The 26106-nt window shown below is 34.4% G+C and overlaps 1 protein-coding gene across 19 annotated transcripts in view; it reads left to right on the top strand.

Moving 5' to 3' along the window:
• HMBOX1 (homeobox containing 1) overlaps window positions 1–26106 on the top strand; it is a 191225-nt gene that overhangs the window by 112333 nt on the left and 52786 nt on the right. For all 19 annotated transcript variants that reach the window (XM_025462959.3, XM_025462970.3, XM_025462958.3 and 16 more), the window contains 2 exons: window positions 14353–14463; window positions 25373–25526. In XM_025462959.3, coding sequence (XP_025318744.1) covers window positions 14353–14463; window positions 25373–25526 — 265 coding nt within the window. The remainder of the gene's footprint in view (window positions 1–14352; window positions 14464–25372; window positions 25527–26106) is intronic.

The raw sequence follows: 26106 nt of genomic DNA, 5'->3' as shown, positions 1-26106 counted from the left end.
TGTTGGATAAAAGTTACTGTTATATTACTGTTAACAAGAAAATAGTGAATATTTTTGTTATTTTGCAGTAGGAAGCTTTTCCTATGTAATACATAAAATCGAAAAGATAAAATTAGGTGGAATTAACTGTGTAAAATTTTTAAGATATGTCCAGTAAAAGACACTAACAAAATTCACACAGAAAGATATTTGCAATAATAGCAAAGGATTAGTGTCAATGATATATCAAAAGAATAATTACATGTTATTATGAAAACAATAAATAATCAATAGAACAATTTACAAAGGCTATCAGTATATAATATACAGAAGATTTAATATAAATGACCAGTAAATATACAAAAAGATTTGCAGCCTCTTGGAAAATTAAATAAGAATAATCAACTGCAAATTAACAGCATTTTTGTTTGGTTTGCCCGTTAGATCAGCAGACCTTAGAAGATTGAGGGATACTGCTGGTTTAAAATAGCAAAATAAAATTTTTCTTTACTTCTGGTTATCATAGCCAAGCAGAAATAAGAGAAATATAAGAAAAACTGTTTTGATGAAGCAGTAACTAGAACCTTAAAACACAGACTAAATTAAATAAGAATTCTGAGTCAAATGAGAAAATGGTGGGCACTGAGACATGCTTCCTCCATTCTGGAGAAAGAAATAAGTTTGTCTGAAAGTATCTTAGTTATGAATAGTTCATACACTATTTTTGGTTTAAGAATAACACCTCTAGGGGTGCCTGGGTGTCTCAGTCGGTTGAGTGTCTGACTCTTGGTTTTGGCTAGGGTCCTGAGATCCAGCCCTAGGTCAAACTCAGCACAGAGTCTGCTTGAGATTCTCTTTTCCTCTCCCTCTGCTTCTCACCCCACTTGCACTCTCTGTCTCTCAAATAAATAAATCTTAGAAAAAGTTTGAAAGGGATTAAGCAACAAGAATAATGGGAATATTCCTGTATAAATAAAATTTAACATGGAGAAACTACATACCCGTAAGTCATTCCCCAGTTTTTTATTCCCTCAGGTCCTGGCAGGCCCTGACTGACTTTCTGTCTCTATAGATTTATCTAGAGACAAATTTCTAGTCATTTCATAAAATAGGCTCATACACTCTATGAACTTTTGTGTCTACCTTTCATTTACTTAGCATAATGTTTCCAAGGTTGTGAAAAGATTACCTGTTATGATGTCAGTACTTCATTTCTTTTAAATAATGAATGATTTTCCAATATCTAGATATACTGTACTTTATCTGTTAATCAGTTGATGGATGTTTGGAGAATTTCCCCTTTTTTGACTATTATGCATAATGCTGCTGTGAACATTCATGTACAAGTTTTTGCGTGGACAAATTCTCTTAGAATATACCTAGGACTGAAATTGTGAGTTCTGTGATAATTCTGTGTTTAACATTTTGAAGAACTGCCAAACTGTTTTCCATTTGACAAACCCACAAATATATGAGGGATCCTGTTCCTTCAAATTATCACCAATGCTTGTGATTATTCATCTGTTTAATTATAACCATCCTAGTGGTCGTCAAGTGGTATCTTGTAGTTTTAATTTGAATTTCTTTAATGACCAATGATGTTGACCATCTTTGCATGTGCTTTTTGGCCATTTGTATATTTTTTTCGAGGAATGTCTAGTCAAATCTTTCATTTTTTAATTGAGTTTTTATTTTTTAATGTTGAATTGTGTAAGACTTCTTTATGTATTCTAGGTAAAAGTGCCTTGTCAGATACAGGTTTCATATTCTTATTGGTGCCTTTTGATGCACACAAGATTTTAATTTTGATAATATCCATTTTTTTGTTGTTGCTTTTGGCTAAGAAACCAGTGCCCAGCTCAAAGTTACATAGAGTTATGTCTATGTTTTCTTTTGAGAGCGTTATAATTTCTTACATTTAGGTCTCTGATCAATTTTGAGTTAATTTTTGTGTATGATGTAAGGTGGGAATCCAACATCCGTTTTTTCTGCGCTTGAATATCTAGTTGTTCCAGTACTGTTTGTTGAAAAGACTGTTCTTCTCCTATTAAATTTTCTTGTCAACTTTGTCAAATATTAGTTGGCCATAAATGAATGTATGGGTTTATTTCTCGACTCTTAGTTCTGTTCTACTGATCTGTATGTCTGTCTTAATGACAGTATCACATGGTGTTGATTATATAATTTGATAGTAAGTTTTGAAACTGGGAAGTATGAATCCTCCAACTTTGTCCTTCTTTTTCCTAAGATTGTTTTGGCTATCCTGGGTCCCTTACATTTCCATAGGAAATTTAAGATCACTATATTAATTTCTGCAAAAAAAAAAAAAAAAAGCTAGCTGCAATTTGAATATGAACTACATTGAATCTGTAGATCAGTTTGGGGAGTATTATCATTTTAATGATATTAAGTCCTTCAATCCATGAATATGAAATGTCTTTCCATTTATTTAGATATTCTTAAATTTTTTCAACAGTTTTTTGTAGTTTTTGTTTTACAGGTTTTGCATTGTTTTTGTTAGATTTATTCTTAAATATTTCATTCTTTTTGATGCAATTGTAAGTGGAATTACTTTTTGAATTTTTTATTCATTGCTAGTGGATAGAAATAAAATTTAATTTTGTATGTTTATTTTGTATTCTGTAATCTTGGTGAACACATTTATTAGTTCTAATAGTTTTGTGTTTGTGTGCATTCACATAGTTTCCTTCAGATTTTTTAATATCCAAGATCATGTCATCTGCCAACAGGTTGTTTTATTTCTCCTTCCCCAATCTGAATGCTTTTTAATTTCTTTATCTTGTCTTATTGTTCTTCTGGCTGGAACCTCCAGTGCTATATTGAATATAAATAGTAAGAGCAAACATCCCTGTGTTGTTCCTGATCTTAGTGGCAGAGCTTTCAGTCTTTAACCACTAAGTATGATGTCAACTGTGGATTTTTCATAGATGTCCTCTATCAAGGTAAGAAAGTTTACTTCTATTCCTAGTTTGTTCAGTGTTCTATATCACAAAAGGATGTTGGGTTTTGTCAAATTCTTTTCCTGTGTCTTAAAATTATCCCATGGATTTTGTCATTTACTAATATGGTGTTTTATACTGCTTGATTTTTATGTATTCAGTAAACCTAGCTTTCCTGAGGTAAATCCCATTTGGTCATGGTGTATAATCTTTTTTATATGTTGTTGGAACCAGTTTGCTAGTTATTTTGTTGATAATATTTACATTTGTACTCATAAGGGATATTGATCTATAGTTTTCTTGCAGTATCTTAGTCTGGTTTTATCCTTACAGAATGAATTGAGAAGTGTTTCCTCCTTCTTTGAGTTTGTGAAGGATTAGCATGCGTGTGTGTGTGTGTGTGTGTGTGTGTGAATTCTTTTTGAAATACTTGGTAGAATTTACCAGTGTAGTCATATGACTTTGTGGGGAGATTTTGACTAATTCAGTATCTTTACTTGCTGTAGATCTGTTCAGATATTGTTTTTTTTAATCAAATTCAGTAGGTTATTCTAAGAATCTGTCCCTTTCGTGTAGGTTATATATAATTTGGCATATAGTTGTTCGTAGAATTCTGTTTTTATTTCTGTAAGGTCAGTAGGAATGCCCTCTCTTTCATTCCTGATTTTAGTTCTGAGTCTTCACTCATTTGAGTCTTCTCTCATTTTGCTTGTCAACCTATCTAAAAGTTTCTAAATTTTGTTGGCCTATTTCAAAGAATCAATTTATTATCTTGTTGATTTTTTCTATTATATTTCTATTTTCTGCTTCATTTATTTTTCCTTTATGTGATTTTATTTCCTTCATCTTCTTATATTGGATTTAGTTTGCTCTTTTTCCAGTTTTTTTAAGGTGCAAGCCTCGAGTATTAATTTGAGGTATTTTTTCTTTTTTTCAGTAGAGACATTTACAACAAATTTCTCTCTGAGTACTTCTTTAGCTTCATCTCATATGTTTTGGAATGTTGTATGTATATGTATTTTAATAATCTCAAAGTATTTTATAATATCCCTCATAATTTCTTCCCTGACTCATTGGTTAGGACTCTGTTAATTTCCACATATTTGTGAATTTTCCAGTTTTTTCCTGTTACTGATTTATAATTCATTCTGCTGTGTTTGTAGAGCATACTTCATATGACTTAAAAATTATTGAGACTTGTTTTGTGGACTAACATCTATCTATCCTGTAAAATGTTCCATGTACACTTGAGAAGAATGTGTATTCTACTCTTGTTGAGTAGAATGTCTTTTAGCTGTTAGGTCTAGTTGGTTTATGATGTTCACATCTTCTGTTTCCTTTTTCACCTTCTGTCTGGTTGTTTTATCTATTATTCAAAGTGGAATATTGAAGTCTCCAGCTGTTGTTGTTTAATGTCTATTTCTTGGAACGCATGGGTGGCTCAGCAGTTGAGCATCTACCTTGCCTCTGGAAATCCGAGATTAAGTCCCACATTGGGCTCCTGCATGGAAGCCTGCTTCTCCTCCCTTTGCCTATGTCTCTGTGTCTCCCATGAATAAATAAATAGAATCTTTTAAAAAATTGTCTATTTCTCCTTTCAATTTTGTCAATTTTTGCCTCATATATTTTGGGGCTCTTTTTTATATTTATATATTTAGTTTTATCTTCCTCATGAATTAACCTAACCCTCTTGTCTCCTTACAAATTTTGTTTTTAAGTCTATTTTAGCCAAACTTTCATTGGCTATGTTTACATGGTATAGCTTTTGTCATACTTCTACTTTCAGCCTATTTGTGTCTTTGAATCTAAAATATATCTCTTACAGACCACGTACAGTTGGATCATGTTTTTTATCCATTCTGCCAGTCCCTGTTTTCTTGCTGGAGTGTTTAATCCATTTAAATTTAGTATAATTATGATGAGGTAGGATTTATATCTGTCTTTTTGTGTTGTGTCTGTTTTGTTCCCTTATTGCTTAATTACTTCATTCTTTTGTTAAATATTTTCTAGTGTACCAGTTTAAATCTCTTGCCATTTCTTTTACTATGTGTTTTTAAGTTATTATCTTAATGGTTGCCCTGAGGATTACCATTAACTTATAATTATATAATTATAAATATATTTATAATTATATAATTATAAATTATATAATTTATAACAAGCTAGTGTAAACTAATAGTAACTCAATAATATAAAAAAACTTGACTCCTTTATGGCTTCATTCTCTCTCCCCCTGCTTTGTGCCATTATTGTCGTACAAATTACATGTTATACATTGTTTGCCCATCAACTTAGGTTTATAATTATTACATTATCCAGTTTTAAATCAAATAGGGTAAAAGGAGTTATAAACAAAAAAATACATTTATATTGTTTTTTATGTTTATTATGTCATTGCTTTTACTGGCACTCTTTATCCTTCATGTGTATTTGAATTACTATTTAGTGTCCTTTCATATCAGCTGAAGGAATTCTTAGTTTTTCTTTTGTAGGACAAGTCTGCAGACATCAGATTCTATCCAGTTTTGTTCATCTGGCAATGCCTCAATGTCTGTTTCATTTTGGAAGAATAGTTTTGCTGGATATAGAGTTTTTGTTTGACATTCTTTCTTTCTCCCCTAGGACTTTGAATATATTATTTTATTGCTTTCTGAGTTCTGACAGTTTCTAACGAGAAATCAGCTATTAATTTTATTGAGTATTCCTTATACATAATGAGTCACTTTTCTCTTGCTGCTTTCAATTTTTCTCTTAGTCTTTGATTTTCAACAATTTATGTTTCTAGGTATGGATCTCTGAGTTTACCCTTCTTAAATACTACTGAGCTTCTTCTAGGTTAATGTTTTCTTACCAGTTTGGGAATTATTTGGCCATTATTTTTTTATAATCTTTCTTCACTTTTCTGTTTCTCATAATAGGTCATCTCAGTCCACCTGTCTTTAGATTTACTGATATTTCTTCTGCTAGTCCACTTATGATGTTGAAACTTTTTAGTGAATTTTTCATTTCACTCTTTGTACTTTTCAACTCCAGAATTTCTATTTGATTCTTTATTGTAATTCATATCTCTTTATTGATAATCTGTTTGATGAGACATTTTTCTCAGACTTTCCTTTAGTTCTTTAGACATGTTTTCTTTACTTCTTTGAATATTTTTAAAATAGCTGATTTAAATTTTTGTCTAGTAAGTCCAACATCTGGATTTCTTCAAAGACGCTTATTGACGGCTTCTTTTATTATGTTTGTGTTATTCTTTCTTATTTCCTTGCATGGTTTATAAATTTTGTTTTGTTTTTCAAACCTGGGCACTTTTTAAATAATATAATGCGGAAATCTGGAAATCAGATTCCTCGCCACACCCTTTGTTGTGGTTGCTGTTTGATATTGTTGCTCTTTCTTTTTTAATGACTTTCCTGAACTAATCCTGTAGTCAGTATTCTTTATGGTGTGTGGCTACTGAAGTTTCTTGTTATCTTAGTTATCAGCTAATTATTGGACAGAGATTTCCTTAAATGCCAGGAGCCAATAAATTTGCCAGCTTTTGAAGGGGCTTTGAATGTGCTTTGAGGCATGCCTTTAATACTCAGGTAGGTACTTCATAATTCTGCCTCTGCTTTCACTTTCTCTTTACATCATGCTTCACTTAGCCAGAGGTGAGACCTTAGGGCTTTCACAGCTCTTTCCTGTGCATGCACATTACTGTGATCATGCATGTAGACCTAATCATGTACACAGCACTATACATATGCCTGGTCTTTTAGATTTCCTAAAAATATGTTAGAGCTTGTCAAAGTTACTCATAGACCTCTCATTCCTCAGCTTTTTAAATATTTTGGTCAGTTCCTTGTTTGCCTCAAATGTCATTGTTACCTCAATTAATATTAATGCAGTGTTAAATGATTGTCACTGATTGTTTTCAACAAACCACCTCCTTTCATTCTTTCCTTCTTGAGAAAAGGTTATTTACATGAATGAGGTCTGAATCAGGTCAAATAAGGGCAAGCCTTACAAAAGGGAGTTTCCAGGGCATTGCCAAATAGGTCAAATAATGATAGTTCTCTTTGAATGGTGTTTTGGGGAAAACCTCCAGTGACTACTTGGCCACTCCTGGTTTTCACTGTGATTGCAAGAATATTGGTTTTCTTTTTTTTATTTTTTATTTTAATTTATTTTATGATAGTCACAGAGAGAGAGAGAGGCAGAGACACAGGCAGAGGGAGAAGCAGGCTCCATGCACTGGGAGCCTGATGTGGGACTCGATCCTGGGTCTCCAGGATTGCGCCCTGGGCCAAAGGCAGGCGCCAAACCGCTGCGCCACCCAGGGATCCCAGAATATTGGTTTTCAAGTCTACTGTGATGATGGGAATAAGTGTAGGTCTGGTTAAAAAGTCATACAACTGGCCTTACTAAAATTTAGCTTTTTATCTTGAATAAGGACTCCTTGGATTGTTGCAAACCTTTGGTTAAGTTCCAGAGTTCTGGAAAAGTTGATTGACAATTTTGTCAGTATTTTTATAGTAGAGCCTCTTTTGCTGTTGTTGCTTTTATAGAGGACTTGCTTTTCAGAGGTCCTTACTTGGCCATTCCCACTGACATCACTATAGTTTAACAGAGTTTGAAGGAAAGACTCTTCCCCTCCAAGTTATTTCCCTTGTAGTGTTGTTCTCAAAAAATAAACATAGAAGACAAACATAAGCATACAAGGACTGGGAGTACAACACCAATAAACCTGTAGTGATAAAAACTTCTTAATGGAGAAATCTTACCAACCAAAAATTAAATTGAAAACATAGAATTTAGGACTTAACTGGAAAGGGACAGTTATTTTATTTTAGGAAGCATGAAAATAATGGTCACATGTGCACACATATGTCAAAAGCCATTGAAATATATATATATTTAAGAGCAGTGTCCTTTAGGTAAGATATATTTCAGTTAAAAACGAAAAAAATGTACTGTAGGGTAAATCTTGAATTCGTTTGAATCTAGAACTATGAATAAACAACTATGGGAATTATGAATCCAGAACAGAACATAAACATTGACTATGCAAAAATATCTTCCAAATATCAGGAGCTAGTGTATAGGCCAGGGAGAAATACGGGGAAAATATAGTATCTGTGTATGTATTTGTTATCTATTGCTGAATAAGAAATAACATTAGGTCTTAACAACTTGGAACCTAAATCTCAGTTTCTGTGAGTCAGGAATCCAAAAGCAGCTTAGACAGGTCATTCTGGTTTGGGGTGTCTTAGGAGGTTGTAGTCGCTAGGAGACTTAACTAAAACTAGAGGACTCATGTCCAAGATGCCTCACTTGTATGGTTCTCAGTAGAATGCCTCGGTTACTTGCCATATGAGCTTCTCCACAGGTCAGGTTGAGTGGGCTCACAGCATGACACCTAGCTTCCCTTAGAACCAACCATCAGAGCAGGACAGAAGCTGTATGTTGTTCATAACCTAATATCAGAAGTCACAGACTGTCGTTTCTGCCATATTCTGTGGTGCACAAACCAGCCATCAAGCAGGGTTGAAGGAGATGACAAAGAGGGTCATTAAGGGTCATCTTAGAGCCTGGCCACCACTACTTGCTAATTTCCTCAGCTTTTTAAGCCAGGAGCCATTACATATTGCCCAGAAGTTAGAAAGTAATGCTTCCAACCTCCTGATGTTTTTGTAAAATCCTTTTCCTTGCTTTAATGTATTCCTTTAGGTACCTTACTTGCCTTTAAAAAGCATTTACTAAACCTGAGTACATCTTTTATTTCCACTCTACTTTATTAAAAAATTTTTTTCTCCATCCAAATCAAATTGGATTTTATATTTTAAAATTCTGCATATAGTATGTCATACAGTATGCATATGTCCACCTTTAGCAATTATTTCTGCCTACCCAGGGTCTACATATGCTTGGAATGATCTTGTCATGAGTGTGGTTATTTCTAAGTAGTAAGAATTTGGATATATGTGTGTTTTTATTAGCTTTCCTCTTAATTTTTTCTTTCCTCTGAATTGCTTATAATTCTTTTTTAATAATGAGCATGCATTACAAAAAGTCAGACTTTCAAAATAAGTTTTTTAGTATTCAGTAATCATGAGAATGTATAGAGACAGTCTCATCACTATTGGTTAGAATATAATATTTGGTACAACCTTTTTTGGGGGCAATCTGGTATTTGTCACAAACTTCAGTGCCCGTATGCTTTGAATAAAAAATTCCATTCTTGTGAATCAGTCCTAAAATAACCATTCATATATACAGAGATATACATGGAGTGCTTATTGCATCATCATTTATAATAGTAAACCATTAGCAACAACTGGAATGTTTAATAATAGGTAAATATGTAAATGGATTTTGGTGTAGAATACTATATCATCATTAGAATGATGAAGATTCATTATGTACTGCATAAAAAATTCCAATTATGTGAGAAACATTGTTATGTATAGAATAACTCCAAATATGTGTTTAAAAAAACTTAGATGTATATGTATGTTTATGTTCGTGTCTTAAGTGTGCAGGAAACAATCAGGAAGGATTCACACCAAATAAAACTCTAGGATAGGAAATAAGGGAAAAGTTGGGATGGAGGATGGATTTTTTTTCTGCATGTTTATGAATTATTTCTATGGAGAATGTGTTTTAACTTAAAATTTTGCGATATAACTAGTTGCACTGTAAAAGGTAAATTGTAGAGATGACTGCAGTTCTCAAGTAGAAAACTGCTGAAGAATCACATTTTACTTTTTCAATTGTGAAATGATCCTGTAATTAAAAAGGATCTGATCATGAAGATTTTGTCTTTGTTTATCTTAGATGGCTTGTTCTTTTATCAGATTTATTTCAGTTGTGTAGACAAAAGAGGCTGAGATTCCAAACATCAGGAATGAGGATTGGAGAGAACATAAAGAGAATTTTAAGAAGGGATTGGATATGGTAATCATGTGAGGATTGGAGGAAAGAGTAGAGTGGAAGGTAGAATTGAGATGGGGGACACGGGAAGAAGAGCAGATTTAAAGGAAGATGATATTAATTAAATTAATGATATTGGAGACTGGGAAAAATCTCAAGAAGCCATCTCGCAGAAGGTTTGAAAGAACAGTCTGGTGCTCTGGAAGTCATTGGCATTTAGAATTTTAAAATCATGACTTGATAGTTGTGATGACCAAAGGAAGAGTGTATAGAATGAGAGAAGATTCTTAGAGATGGAACCCTGGGGACACTAACATGTAAGGAGCTAGCAAAGCAGCCCCTGAAGCTGACTGAAAAGTTACACTGGATGGTTGTATCTAACATTTCAAGGGTGAAGATGATGTGATTGATTGGTCAGTAGTGACACATTGCACAGGAAGTGGAAAACATTTAAAATTTTAGTATTAGGGATTTGTGCCAGAATGGGTTGTAGTAGAGAGCCCTCTAGTGGAAGGGAGCATGGCATTTGAGGAACTGGAAGGAGCATGATGAAACTAAAGCTCAGAAAAGAATGTAAATGAGAATGATATTTTTCGTCTTTTGAATGCAGTGTGACCAATCACTTTCTTATTGGAAAGAAATTAATGGGGAGTTAGTTTTAGTATCTCAGTGTAAGAGAGTTATGAAAATTATATGTGAATTTTTCTTCTTCCCTGTGAAAGGTGGAGAAGAGGTTTTGAAGAGCTAAAACGTGGAGAATGACTTTTTTCTTTTTTCATCGGGGGGGGGGGGGGGTAGTGAGGGAATTTTTCTCCCAAGGAGAAGTACCAAAGCAGACAGAAAAGAAAAGCAAGTCCTTTTGACACCTAGATCAACTAAAGTTCCAAAGGCTTGAACTAGCTACAGAAGGATGAGTGTTAAAGGAACCTTATCAGCAAGCTGCTAATTTAGAAAAATCACTCCAAAGTGTGTTGTTGTACATATTTAGTTTTTATAGTGACTCTTCTGGAAAAAACTACTTTATTACTTTATTTTCTGTATATACTATATGAAAATTAATACTAAATTTACAGGGAAGACATTCTTTATTTCCTCCTCACACAAAAGACTAGATAGGAAGATATTCTTTATTACATTTTTTTCCATTTGTTTTATCAGGTTGGTTACGTATGGAGAAAGTTGTGGAACAACCTATGTTAATAGTTAACATTGCTTACCTCAGGAGATTGGCAAGAGAAGGCTGAAAGTAACTTCTTTTGGCACATATCTGTTGTTTAACTTCATTACAGTGTTTTTAAAACAACCAATAAAGCATGTAGTGTTTATAGGGAAGGGCTAAAAATAAAATAAATTAATACTTCTTTGTAGGAAGATTAAGAAAATAATATAAAGGTATGCAATGTAGAAAGAATCTGCCACTCCAAATTCCTATTTTGTATCTTTGGCTATGTAAAAATATATTTATAAAACTGTATACTTTTTCATTTGTATCATGGTCATCTACATATTGATACATACCAACTGAATTTTTTAAACACTGCATAGAATTTTGAAAACTTTTTGGGGAAACTTTTTTTTGATTGAAATATATATAAAGTGTCCAAGTTTAATTACTTTTACAAAGTAAAGACATGTATAATTACCATCAAGATCAGAATCACTAATGATGCTGGGGCACCTGAGTAGCTCATTAGGTTGGGCATTTGCCTTCAGTTCAGGTCATGATCCTGGGGGTCCTGGGATGGAGCCCCTCATCCGCTGTCAGGCTCCCTGCTCAGCGGGAGTCTGCCTCTCCCTCAGCTCTTCCCCCTGTTCTTGTGTGTATGCTCTCTCTCTCAAATAAACAAATAAATACTTTTTTAAAAATAAAAGACCAGTTAACAATGCCAATCACTACATAACCCTTTTTCATAACACCTCCCAGTTAATTATAATTAACCCCTTTCCCATTAATATAGATAAGTTTTATTTATTTTTTTAACTGTATATAAATTGAGTAATATGGTTGTGGGTGGCTTTTTTATGTGTATGTCTGACCTTTTATTTGGCCTTTATTATTTTTGTGAAAATTTTTTACATGGTTTCATGTAGCAGTCAGTGGTTTATCCTTTTTCTATTTGGTATGGTAGTCTTTAGTAGAATGCATAAATCATGATTTTTATGTATTCTGTTGATAGATGTTTGAGTTGTTTCTGATTGGGGATTATTATGAGTAATGCTCACATAAGCCTGTATGTGTACAAGATGTATATGCCTTGTGCCCATGTTTCTGTTGAGTATGTACAAATTTCTGTGCTGTATCAAGGAAAGAAATTGCTAGGTCATACAGTATGCATATTTTCACCTTTAGAAGATACTGCCCAGGTGTTTCTCAAAGTGGCCCTGACATCTAACTTTTGTCAGCAATGTGACAGTTTCATAGACTCTATGTCCTTGCCAACACTTGGTATTGATGGCTTTTTGTTTATTTGATTTGTTTTTGTGTTAGTTTGGTTTTAATGGCTGTCTTAGAACATTTTAAAAGTCTGCCCAGTATTTTATTATGGGAATGGACCATAATTTAACTCTTTTTGATGAGCTTTCGCCCTCTTCCTCTACTACAGCACAGCCAGACCTGGACAGCTCCAATATCCAGTGGGCTCTGTGACTTGTGTGCAGAAGATTCAATACTAAAAGTTTCTGAATCTCTGTATATTCTTTTTTTTTCTTAAGAGATTTTTCTCATATTTCCTATTTTTGAGTAGTATGGTACCAATATGAAGAATCCATATAAAATAGTTTCATTTTATGACATGAAAACCATGTTTTATTTTATGGTGGTAAATGATTGTTTTTTTTCACCCTTGTTTAAAAGTAAGGTCAAAAGGGATGCCTGGGTGTCTCAGTGGTTGAGCGTCTGCCTTCGATTCAGGACATGATCCCAGAGTCCTGGAATCAAGTCCTGCATCAGGCTCCCTGTGAGGAGCCTGCTTCTCCCTCTATGTCTCTGCATCTCTCTCTGTGTCTCTCATGAATAAATAAATAAAATCTTAAAAAAAAAAAAAGTAAAGTAAAAAGTAGTATAAAGTTTGAAACTAGACTCTCGGTGAAAGCATTGCTAAATGGCTAATTTAATTATATGGAATAATTTGCATTCTCTTAGAACAAGCATACAGTGCTAGCTGCTAACACTTGCATCTCATTGAATTGTAGTCCACTGGAAAACTACTGTGTGAATTACTTGAGAATGTTATCACCTAGGTTTTGGAAAACTGACTTTCATCCTTTGAAAGTGAAAGTTATTTCCAGTCAGAGAAACTTGCTTGAAAAACTCCAACCTTTCTTTTAACAATTCTCCTCTCCTCAATTTCCTCAAATTTTCTTGTAACATAGGTTTTTAAGGTATGAAACTCTGGGGGCTTGCTTTTAATGAATTCAGTGTGATCACCAGCCCTCTTCTTTCTTCTCATGTTAGGAGGTGTGTTATTTCATGATAACCATTCTTCCTGTTGTGCATTATATAGCTTTAAATGAGTGTTGGCACAGGTGGCATTCAGTACCATCCAGTTACCATAAGTAATTCCTTGGGAGAATTTAGATACTGTTAACCCTCTATGATAGCTGAATAGTCTTTTGCAAAGTACCTCGGGTATGTAAGACAGTTTTATTTTCCCTATTACTCTTTGCTTTTGCCAGTTGTATGTTGAATTATTCATTTTTTTGTATAGCTATAATGACCAGAAGAAGCATGTGATTCTCATACTAGTAAGTTTTAGTCATGGTTTTTTACTTTCACATGTGGAGGTTTTTCACATTTCTAATTAATTGCTGTCAAGAACTTCTTAGAGGTAGCTGAAAACTACTGCTTTATATTCTGTTCAGTTTTTTTTTTTTAATAAGTCTGTGTCTTAGAAGAATGTCTTTACCTCTTGAGATTTCTTAATAGGTCGTATTGTAGCATAACTCTAAAATTCTTCCAGTTCTTTGTTACCTGTAGTAATAGTAAGGAGTCTGAAAATGCCTACATGAATTAACAAATAAGCTAGAAGCCTTATTGAAGAGGCTATTTTCAATGACCTCTCCTTTCTCAGTCCCTAAATCTTTTTTCTCAGTATTGATAATGAATAGCTAAACTTGCTGGCTTGATTTTTTTTTCCTTCTTCTTGTATCTGGTAAAAGTTCTAATATTCTAATATTCTCAACCAGGATTGGGCTTCAGGTAGTAGTAGGAATACAAATCTAATCAGCTTCCAACATACAACTAGTAAGAATCTCTTTATCTCACATGAACTTAGCTTATAGATTAATTTTAGAGACCACTTTCAAGTCTTGTTTAATAAAATGCTTTGCTTTGTAGATCATTTCTGAATATATTCTAGCCAGTGCAGTCATTTACAAAAAAGTTCAATATTAGAGAGTTTGCTCATGGTGCTTTGTTATATAGAGTGACTCAGAGAATAAAGCACGCAGTAACCTAGAACCAACAGTGCCCTCACAGCTGTTTCTCTCTCTGCCACAGGTATCAGCCAGAGCCGGATCTCTCACTGGCTGTTGCAGCAGGGGTCAGACCTGAGTGAACAGAAGAAAAGAGCATTTTACCGATGGTATCAACTTGAGAAGACAAACCCTGGTAAATATCATTTCTTCATTTTATTGCATCTGAAACAAGACAAATGTAGTTAATTACTTTATTAAATCTATGTGCTGACTGGTCTTCACTAAGGTGATTTCATACTTTACTGTTGTTCCTTTTTCCCAGAGAGCACTCCTGTCTACAGCCATATCACCCTGAATGTACTCCGTCTCATCCAAAGAACATTAACTGTAAAACCTAAACCCTCATAATACCATTTTTTAACTTAGTGTCTAATACTATTTAGTCATGTTCACTCCTTCCTCCAAGGCACCTCTTTGTTTCCAGGTTGTATGCTATTTCTGACGATAGTTTCAAAGACAGATCATGATTGTCAGTGGCTTCTTTCTATTTTTCGACTAAAGGTACACACATAAAGATTCCATATCTTTTTTGGGGGCGGGGTAAATGTTATTTTAGTTAGTAATGTAAAATTCATACTTTTATTTAGTTATTGCTATACTGTGTCCAGTGATCTCTGCTAATGATTTTCTGTTCCTAATTACCTGGGTGATAAGCATGTTTTCGGACTTTAGAGTGAAGCTGCTCTCATGACTTTGGAAGCAGCAATAGGTTGAAAAGTAGAATGAAATGCGAAGGAAGATCACTGAAACCTTTATGTCTGGAGGCACCTGGGTGGCTCCTTTGTTGAGTGCCTGCCGTTGCCTCAGGTCATGATCCAGGGGTCCTGGGATCGAGTGCCGCATCAAGCTCCCTGTAGAGAACCTGCTTCTCCTTCTGCCTACGTCTCTGCCTCTCTCTCTGTGTGTCTCTCGTGAATAAATACAATCTTTATAAAAAACAAAAATAAAATCTTTATGTCTGAAGTTGCCAGGAATAGGCAAGACCTATTGTAGGATACTTTTAACAAATGGTACATAAAGTCTGAAGTTGTATGGCAGCCTGTCTTAATCTATACATTATGCAGACTGGTGGCAATGAGCATGATCTCAAGTTTAGCCTTTTGTAATACTATATAGCATTAAAGCCTTTGCTTACTATAGATTAAATCATCAGTTGGAATATTGCATATTGAAGACTTAGCTATTAATAGCATTGACTCTGAGGTAGAAATAATATTAGAGAAACATGCGTGGTAAGATTTTTTTTTTTTAAAAAAAGATCACATTCCTGGTCTGAAAGGCCCAGACAGGACAAAACAGAACAGACATATATCAGCCTCTCTACAATGAATTTTTTATTTACCCTGCCCCCCACTTTCTATTTTGAAATGTTTCAGTTGTATGGAAAAGTTCAAAGACCAGCAGAGTGAACACTGTTTACTTTCTTCTTAGATACAATAGTTATTAACATTCTGCTATATTTGCCTTATCCCTAGAAAATAAATAAACTTAAATATGTACGTATATGCATGTATACGCATCTCTTTCTCTTCAGCATTCATAATTGTAGTCCGTTACCATAGTCCTGCATAACCACAGTCCGTTACCATATCTAAGAAAACTAATAATAATTCCATAATACCATCTAACATCTAGTTTATATTCATATCTCTCTAATTGTTACAAGTATGTCTTTTTCTTATTAAATAGTATCTGATTTAGATTGACAAATTGGAATTTGTTATGTCTTTTTAGACTCTTAAATCTAGTCACTCAAACTTTTTTTTTTCCATAACAAACCTGTTAAACCATCTAATCTTACAGAATGTCCCATATTCTAGATTTTTCTGTTTCTTCTTAGTGTCAATTAATTTACTCCTCTATAGCCCCTGTATTTGCTGTAAACTAGAAGTTAGGTTTAGAGGCTTGATTAGATTCAGGTTAAACATTTTTGGCAAGAATACTTCATAGATTATTTAGAGAGGGCTTGTAGTAATGTCTACAGTGTACTCTGAAATGCATCAAAATAAAATGGATAAGGAGATGGATAATGTGATAAAGTAAGTAAGTAAAATATATGATTTGAGTATAGATTTTCATCATAAAATTCTTTCATTGTTGGCTGTATGTTTGAAAATTTTCACAATAAAACATTGGAGCAAAATGCTTTGTCGGTAACATTTACCTCATATATCAAGATGCGTGTAATGTTAGGTTGTAGCACTGTTCATATGCTAAGTTTGGGCATTTGTTAAAATAATGACCACCAGGTCTTGTCTTTGTAGTTTGTAAATAATCCATAGGGCGTCATTTTGCCACTGGATGGATAGCCTCTTTGACATCAACCTTTTGTCAGTGGTCTTAGCATCCAATGATGAGGCTTACCTAAATGAGTTATTCCAGTGGGGATTGCAAAATGATGACGATCTTATTTAAATCCTTCAGCATTTATTAGCTAGCAATTTTTTCTGCAAAGAACTTTCATTTTTAGGTATTCTTCTAATGATAGCTGGATATGTAAGCAAATCTCTCGAAATAATGACTCTTTTGTTGCTGCTATTGGCTAAATGTTCTAAAGCAGCACAATTCAGTGGAAATATAATACAAATAACATGTAATTTAAAATTATCTAGTAGCTACTTTAAAAAGTAAGAGATAGCTAAAATTAATTTTAATAATATATTTTATTTAGAAAATATGTATTAACACTTCAACATTTAATCAATACTTTTAAAAAGTACTGAGGCTTCTTTTTCTCTCTCTTTTTTTTTTAAGTAAATTCCACACCTAGTGTGGAACCCCCACTGCAAGGCTTGAACTCAACCAAGAGATCAAGACCTGAGCTGAAATCAAAATCAAGAGTCAGATGCTTAACCGACTTAGCCATTCAGGCACCCATCTTTCTTTCTTCTTTTCCTCCTTTCCTTCCTCCCTTCTTCCTTTCCTTCCTCCCTCCCTCCAGTTCCTTTGTTTCCCTCCCTTTCTCTTTCTTTTCCTCCCTCCAGTTCCCTCCCTTCCTTCCCTCCCTCCTTCCCTTCCTTCCTCTTCCTTTTTGTACTGATTTTTGAAATCAGGTGTGTATTTTACACTTGAAGTATATACCATTTCCAGTCAGCCACATTTCAGGTGCATTACAATGACCATATGTGGCTACCAAACTGGATAGTCTTAAGATAAATCATACTTGAAGCAACACTTCAAGTGCAGCTCTAAGCAGTCTTCCCAAAGACCTCAATCCTCCCATGACTTGCACACAGCAAAGCAAATCAGATGGTGAGTGACAAAAACTTGGCAGTTGGTCTGCTTAATAGAGCAGCTTAGGCTGATAGCAAAGGTATGATTAGGTAAATAAGGAACTGTTACCTAGGGGTTTCATAAATGTGGTCACATTTCAGCAGTTGACTGCCAGGGGAGGAACACCAAAGGGATTGTCAACATGTTCAAAAATGTATAGGACAGAACATGAAGACTTTGGAGGACAAACATTAGTCAACTGTGTCAGGCAATCAGCTTCCATAAGAGAAGGGATTTTTGTCTCTTGGATTTGGCACTTAGAATACTGCCTTGATATAATCTAATCACAGTTGGTGAAGCTAAATTCCCATCCCATACTGAGATTTCAAGGCTGGGCTCCAATCCCAGGCAGGGACCAGGATACCAGGAAAATGAATTCTCACCAGAAAGAGGAAGAGGACTAAGGTGCAGCTATCAGGCCCCCACAACTGACCTGATAGCACTGCCAACTGCAGAATACCTCTATTGGAATCCCATTTTTAGCACTGGGGTAGTATAATGTTTTTCTGAAGCTGTTTTATTAAAAGATTATCTTTTTGATTTTGATCTTATTTTTTTACTTCAGTCTGTCTTGAACCAGAGTTAGGCTAAACCATCATCAGGAAATTGGAATGAAGGTGAAACTAGGCCATTGAAACAGGAAAATAGGAAAGGACTAACAGCATTCATCCAGCTGTTGATAAGGAATAGCTTTCTTTAAGGAGATAATACCTCTTTTTTTAAAAGATTTTATTTATTTATTCATGAAAGACACAGAGAAAGGCAGAGACGTAGGCAGAGGGAGAAGCAGGCTCCAGGCAGGGAGCCCGACGTGGGACTTGATCCTGAGACCGCGGATCATGCCCTGAGCCAGGGGCAGACGCTCAACTCCTGAGCCACCCAGGCATCCCAGTACCTCCTTTTAAGAATAAGTTTCCTAGGGGTGCCTGGGCTAGCTCATGCCTTGGCAGAGCATGTAACTCTTAATCTGGATTTGAGCCCCATATTGGGTGTACAGTTTCTTTAAAATAAATTTTAAAAAGAAAGAATAAGTTCCCCTAATTATGTGCATTTGCTTTTTAATGAAGTTGTATTACTGATTTCTCCTCATTAAAACTTTCTGGTTTTTATTTGAAAACCAAATCCATACAGGTTTTGTAGGACAGAATTTAAAGTTAACTGAAGAGAAGAGGATAAGTTTGTGATTGTCATTTGATAGTTTTCATAGCATCAACAGTAGTTGGATGTTACCAATTAAAATTTAATATTTAGAAGTTATTCTTTGCATTTTTACCTTTATTGTAAGACCTAATATGATGGAATTCTTTCTAGGTGAATGCACCTTTGTTGATTTTAAAATAACCTTTAATTATAACTAAAGAATCGTATTGTTCTCCATGGACACTGAAATGACTATTCTGTTTGGATAAGATGAACTAAAATTATGTTAGCACCTAAAATGAGCTTATCCACTATCTGGTCATTAAGTGTTTATAGTATATAAGAATCTTCTTTGCAGGTCATTGCAGAGGTGATTGGAATCTACCTAAATATCTCTCAGTCATGAACTGGTTAAATAAATGGTATATCTGTACAATGGAATAGTATGGAGGGTAAATAGCTATTTTTTTAAAGGAGGGCTTTATATGAATTGAATTTATATGTGGTAATATCAAATTCATAAGTAAATAAAGTAAGGTGCAAAACAATAGATACAGTATACTGTCTATATATAGAGGGAATACATACACATACATACATGCTTATATAAACATAGAACACTTCTAGCCAGCTGTATTTAGAACTAAAGAAGGCTCTATAGAGCTCTGAGAGACTGGAAATACAGGATGGCAGGGAGACTGTTAACTATATAACATTTTTTGTCTTTATAAATTTTGTACTTGTACTATATATGCAAAAGGTACATATAAAATTTCATGAAAAGGTGAGAGAGAGGAAGAAAGGCAAGAAGGAAGGGAGAGAAGGAGAAAGGCAAAAAAGAAATTAATCTGCCTTGTTAACAGCTTCAAAAACTGAAGAACCTAGGTTCACATAGTCCAGACCTGCTTATTGATAGGAAGTTCTTTTATTTCACAAATTTTACTTGCTCATCCGAATAAATGTAAATGGTGCTGTCCCATTGCATATATTCTGGGGAAAAATGCAAAATTAAGAAAAATCACAAAATGAAAAAGTGACTTTTTTTTTCTTTTCTGTAAATGTAAGCATTTAGAAAATAAATTAAAAATGTTTGTACATTCTGTGCCTCTATTTTTAGACTCCGTGCATTTCTCTTTGTATACCTTGATTGGAGTTCTCTTTTTCAGCCTTTTTACTCTGGATCCATTTGGATATATGGGTTGTTTTTTTTCCCCTAGTCTCTTTCTAAGTGAACTCAGCAAGAAAAATAATAATAGAGTGGATATTTAGGTTATTTTTACTGATAACCCAATAGTTACAGATATACTGTAGTCCTCTAATAAACAGACCATCATTAGAATTTCCCAGCATATCCCAAAGCCTGCCAAGGGGTATGAATAAAATAGACTGATGGAAACTGATCAAATGCATTTTATCTTGTTTCTTATGAAAACATTTACAAGAAAATGCCTATTTTTTAAAAGAAGTGGGTACTAAATTCAGTATGGTTGACATCAAAAACCCTTTATTTAATCAAATTAGGCTCAGCAGTCTTTTTCCTTGTCTAATTTAAACATTGCTATAACAGACAGAGTTTGCTGAGTTCCTCTTGGCTCATGGCACAGATTTTGCCTATTTCTAAATTAAACAAATAAAGTTTGCCAGGAGGCTCATGCAGCAAGCACATGAAGTAAATTTGGAGATCAGAAGTAATGCCTCCTCCCTTCACTATTGCAGAGTGTCAGTGCCTCAGGAAAATCGTGTGTGACATAGGGGACAATGAGAAATTACTTTTGGAGAAGGTAGCTTCTATGAACAGGATAGTAATGACATGCTTATAGTCATATTTTATTAATTGACTGGCAAAGGCTCACTCAGAAGTAAATCTGATAAGAAAATTATCATATATACAAAGGGAACATTTATCAAAATTTAAAAATCTATCAGCAAATTAGGGAGACTTTTTTCCTCTTGGGTTTAGAGTTGCTAGATAAATGTGCAAAATCTTAATGAGAGCCCAGATACAAGAAGGGAAAAAAATGTTTCTGTAAAGAAAATAGATAACAAATTTCCTGTAAAAAAAAAAAAAAAATGGGTTTTTTAGCCAATCCAGAACTCCCATATTTTACTTCAGAGAGATTTAAAGCCTGCATTCTAGTATCTTTGTATTTTTCTGTCAGAGTCTATAATTTTGGACCCATTCTTGGGTTATTCATTGCTCTCCATCCGCTTTGACTAAAGCAAGATTAACTAAGGTTTCTAGAACAAATCTGTGTTTATTGGAGTGTTTCCAGAATGCTGCTTGTGCTATTTTTAAATACTGCTACATTGAAAAAGAAAAAGGAGCAAGAGAAAAACTTCAGAAGTAATACAATAATATTATGTTTCAAATTCAGTATGTTTATAAGTTTGAAATTACTGAGTTTCTACCCGTCTGTGCATAAGTTGCCTTGATTTCTTTTTAAAGTAATTTATTTCACCTAAATTTCTTTATATAGAAAAATTGGATATTATAGAACATTATAAAGAAGTTACGTGACCAATAAACACCAGTACCAAGAAAGAACCATTATTATCAGTTAGCTGATTTTCTTGAATCTCATGATTAAGATTCTTTGTATTCTTTATTTTATTTATACTCAACTAAGAAAACATGCTATAGTTATAATGTGGCCTTCTAATTACAATTTACTGACCTATTTTCTATCTTTTACCCACTGAAGCCCTGAAATTCTATTGTTCTACCAGAAGTTAGGCCTTGGATGAGAGGACCTATTGCCTTACCCAGTCTGTTTTACCTTTCTCTTGGTAAAGAGAGATAGCTGCTTGGCTCTGCCTTGAACCTTTTATCATGTCTGTTGGAACAGAATTTATATAATGTAACTTAGGTAGATTCCAGAGCCCATGTTATGTTGTAATTCCTGCTTGCATTCAGAAAAGTACCAAAACAAAGACTTTGAAACTCTCCAATCCCATATTTTCTCCTTATGCCTAAACTTTGTTAACTTTGATGCAAATGTAGGGTAATGTAAATTCAACATGTAAATGAATGAGTATGGCTGTGTTCCAGTAAAACTTTCTTTGAACTATGGTAGCAGGCTACAGTCTGTCATACATTTAAGCCATGAATCTCTAAAGCATTGTGTGGTGACACACTTGTCCTTTTGAGGAACAAGTTAAATACTTATTTTGCATCACACACCACAGGAAATCATTTTTGTATCTAATAAATATATCTATTAAAGGTTTAAACAATAAGAAAACTATAAAAATATTCTGAGTGATACAAAACAAACCACAAAAGAAGAGGTTGACAAATGTGACTATGTAAGATTTAAGATCAGAAAGCACACCATAGAGCAGCCCAGGTGGCTCAGCGGTTTAGCACCGCTGGGTGGTGTGATCCTGGAGACCCGGGATCGAGTCCCATGTTGGGCTCCCTGCATGGAGCCTGCTTCTCCCTCTGCCTGTGTCTCTGCCTCTCTCTTTCTCTCTCTCTGTGTCTCATGAATAAATAAACAAAATCTTAAAAAAAAAAAAAAGGAAAAAAGAAAGCACACCATGAAGACAAATGACAAACTGGGGAAAAAGTTGCAATCTCTAGAACTAGCAATTGATATTGTTTCAACACACCATTAAATGGATACCTCAAAAGAAAAAGACAAAAGATATAAATTCATAAGAAAACATATATAAAGTTCAGTAAATAAGATGCTCTTTCTTACTAATTGTGAAATCTCTATATTAAAGGAAATTTTTTCCTGCCAAATTTATAAATGTGAATAATTAGTAATAATCATAATAGTATATTGGGGAATATGGGAAATAAACAATTAGAGATGGTTATAATGTCTTATATTTGTTTTATATTATTGTGCAACAGATTGCCCTACAACTTAGCTAAAAACAACAAACAGTTGTTATCTCACAATTTCTGTGGGTCAGGAATCCAGTAGTGGCTTAGCTAAGATGGTTCTGCTCAGAGTTCTAATGAGGTTCTAGTTGAGCTGTCAGCAGCTGGACAGTCTGCCTCTAAGACCACTACCATGAGTGATTTGGCAGGCCTCAGTTTCCTTTCTGCCTGTTGCCCAGGGATTTCAATTCCTCTCTACCTAGGCTCCCTGAGTGTCCTTAAAACTTGGCAGCTATTTTTCCCCTGAGCAAGTGATCTAAGAGGCAGAGCTACTAAGATAAGATACTATGGTGTATTCTATAATCTAATGTCAGATATAATATATATTCACTTCTACCATATGTTTTTTGTCACACAGACTAACCTGGTGTAGTATGAGAAGGGACTACACAACAGGGTGAATACCAGTAGGCAGAGTTCCTTGAAACCACCTTGAGGGCTGACTACCACATGACTCTATTGGTACTAGGGCCTTTCTGTCAGCTGGGTTATACAGTTCTCTACATGGTGTCTGCTGTGACTGGAATACCCAGAGTGGCTTTTTTTCCTCATCTGTGGCACCTGGGGGTAGCTGGGCATCTTTCACCCCATGCGGCTAGCTTGGGCTTCCTTACAATATCACAGTCTCAAGTTAGTCATACTTCTTATATGGTAACTGGTTTCCCCCCAGAACCTGTATTCCAGGAGATGTAGTTAGAAGCTGCAAGCATTTTATGACCTAGCCTTGAACTCTTTCCATTTTCTGTTGTCAAAACATGTCACAGGACCAGCTTAGAATTCAAGGGTATGATTACCAGGAGGTGTGACTTATTGTGAAGGGCTATCTTTGGAACCTATCCCAGAAAGTTATGCTTTGGAGAGATGATGCTGGCTTATTCTAAAGCCTGTTGACGTAATATAAATTGATCTGAATCTGTATATACTTTGAAGATAAAATTAACAAGGTTTGCTATATTCTGGATATATGATACATAGGAGAAGTAGAGAGGTCAAAGATGTATCTGCAAATTTTGAGCCAAGCAATTTGAAAAATAGGGATGCCATTTACTCAGCTGGAAAGGGCTGTAAGACAACAGGTTTGGAGAGGAAAATCAGGATTGGTTAAAATACTGGGCCTCTGTATAACAATGCATATAAATATGTAGCTTACATTAAGGGTGGGGGGGTCTACAAAGAGAGATCTGAATGTAGTAAAATAGAAAAACCACCCAACATATTAATTACAATGTGTAATAATAAATAGTGTATGATTCCTCTTATGAAGAAATCAATACATATTTATTATGTGCATTATTCCACATACTTCTAACAATTTCTAACCTATCTTTCTAGGGCTATATTAAGAGTTTGTATTTTATTCCATAGGCAGTAGGAACTTTTTGAAGGCTTTTTGATCATTGGAATGCTATGATCATAATTATACTTTGGGAAGACGAATTTAACGGTATAGAGAATGAAGGGAAACAGTGGGAGATCCCAGGACTGAACTCTATGAACACATATCAAGTTATATTTAAATTCATTGAAATAAGTCTACAGAGGTCAGAAACAATGTTGGGTTTTTTTTGTTTGTCTTTAGGGTTTTGTTTTGTTTTTCTAGCTTCTAACCTAGAGCAAACCAAAAGAAAGATGGTGGGAGATGGTGAATTTAAGAATACATGCATCATTAGTAAGTAGTTCATTATTTAAGAAAAGAGTAGTCTAGGGCAGCCTGGGTGGCTCAGCGATTTAGCGCCACCTTCAGCCCAGGGCCTGATCCTGGAGACCTGGGATTGAGTCCCATATCAGGCTCCCTGCATAGAGCCTGCTTCTCCCTCTGGTAGTGTCTCTGCCTCTCTCTTTCTCTCTCTGTGTCTCTCATGAATAAATAAAATCTTAAAAAAAAAAAAAAAAAAGAAAGAAAAGAAAAGACTAGTCTAAATTAATAAAATGTCCTAATTACATTTTTCCCCATTAGTTTTATTACATTGAAGAGGTAACAGAAACCAGTATAGCTATAACAGGTAGTAGACCTATAGAGATCTAATTTTAGTTAACTAGTAGACAAATCATATTGAATACTACCTTACTGTCTTTGATGTTATATATTTGACTTTTTTTAAGAGTTTACCACAATTAGGGCTATTTTAAATTCCATCTTCTATCTGCATACATTCTTTAAGGGCTCTATTTTCTCAGTAACAAGAGTCCTTTGAGTGGTAACAAAAAGTTCTGATCATATAGTGTATATTGTTCGAAAGATTAAAACTATCGGGAATTTCAAGAAAGATTTTTCAGAAGATACTCTTAATTAATTAGTCACTGGTCCAAAGACCATACTTCCCTTTTCCCCTAAAGAGATAGATTTTGGGCTTTATTTCAAAAAATTATATAAACAAAGATAAAAGACAAGTGACCCAAAAAATGACATTTTAAAATAATTATAAACTTTTTAAGGAAGAGTTTCTGTCCCTTGAATTTTTGTTTGGGTCACATTTTCCCCCCATAGTGCAATCTGCTTCAGTGCCCATAGCCTGTAGCACAGAGGCTAGGCAGTGGTTTCAAGGGAACAGTTTGCATTGGCGTGGGACAGGCACTGTGAGACCCCCAGGGGATTTTTTTTAATGTAAATATCAAATGTATTTGGCTTGCAAGTTCCAATGGAAGGACAAAAATTTATTGTTAATTTCATGATTATATTTGTCATTGATTTTAATAACTTGCAAGATATTTGCTAAAAATGTCTTGTTTATTTCAGGGGCTACACTAAGTATGAGACCAGCCCCCATTCCGATAGAGGACCCAGAATGGAGACAAACACCTCCCCCAGTCTCTGCCACATCTGGCACCTTCCGACTACGACGAGGGAGTCGATTTACCTGGAGAAAGGAGTGCCTGGCTGTCATGGAAAGGTACATGTGTCCTTTCCCATTAGCAATCTCCCAACCTTAGCAAAGAGAGAAACTTTAGATAGATTGGGATAGTCTTCATTTCAGACAAGTAATTTGGAATCTAGGTTCTATCTCTAAGTATATTTTGGAGTATTTTAAATGCTGTATTACTGAAATAAGATGATCTTGTCATTGAGAATTCATAAAACTGGAGTTAACATCTATAAATATAACTTAATAGTGTTCTCAGTAATTTCAGAAACTTTGGAAGATTTTATTTAATTTAGATCTTTATATTGTATTTTGGAAACACTCTTCAAAGTTTTATTTTCATCAGAAATATTGAATATTTGTATAGGAGACCACTGAAATTTCACTTCTTTCAATCAGGAGCTTAGTCCCAAAGGTTACAATACATGTTTTTATTTTGATTTGGTAATTTATCTTCTAACTGTAGCACTAGTACCTGATCCATAGTAAATCCTCAGTATGTTTTAGACTAGAATTTGACCTTAGCTTCAGTTATCCTATCTGGAATGATATAAGTTAATTAAATATGATTTTAAATGTTCAGTATATTTAAGGTGGATCCTGTAGTAAA

Source organism: Canis lupus, chromosome 25, assembly GCF_003254725.2.
Source record: "Canis lupus dingo isolate Sandy chromosome 25, ASM325472v2, whole genome shotgun sequence".
Lineage (NCBI taxonomy): Eukaryota > Metazoa > Chordata > Mammalia > Carnivora > Canidae > Canis > Canis lupus.
Note: the sequence above shows the minus strand (reverse complement) of the source record. Positions and strands in the feature narration are given on the sequence as shown.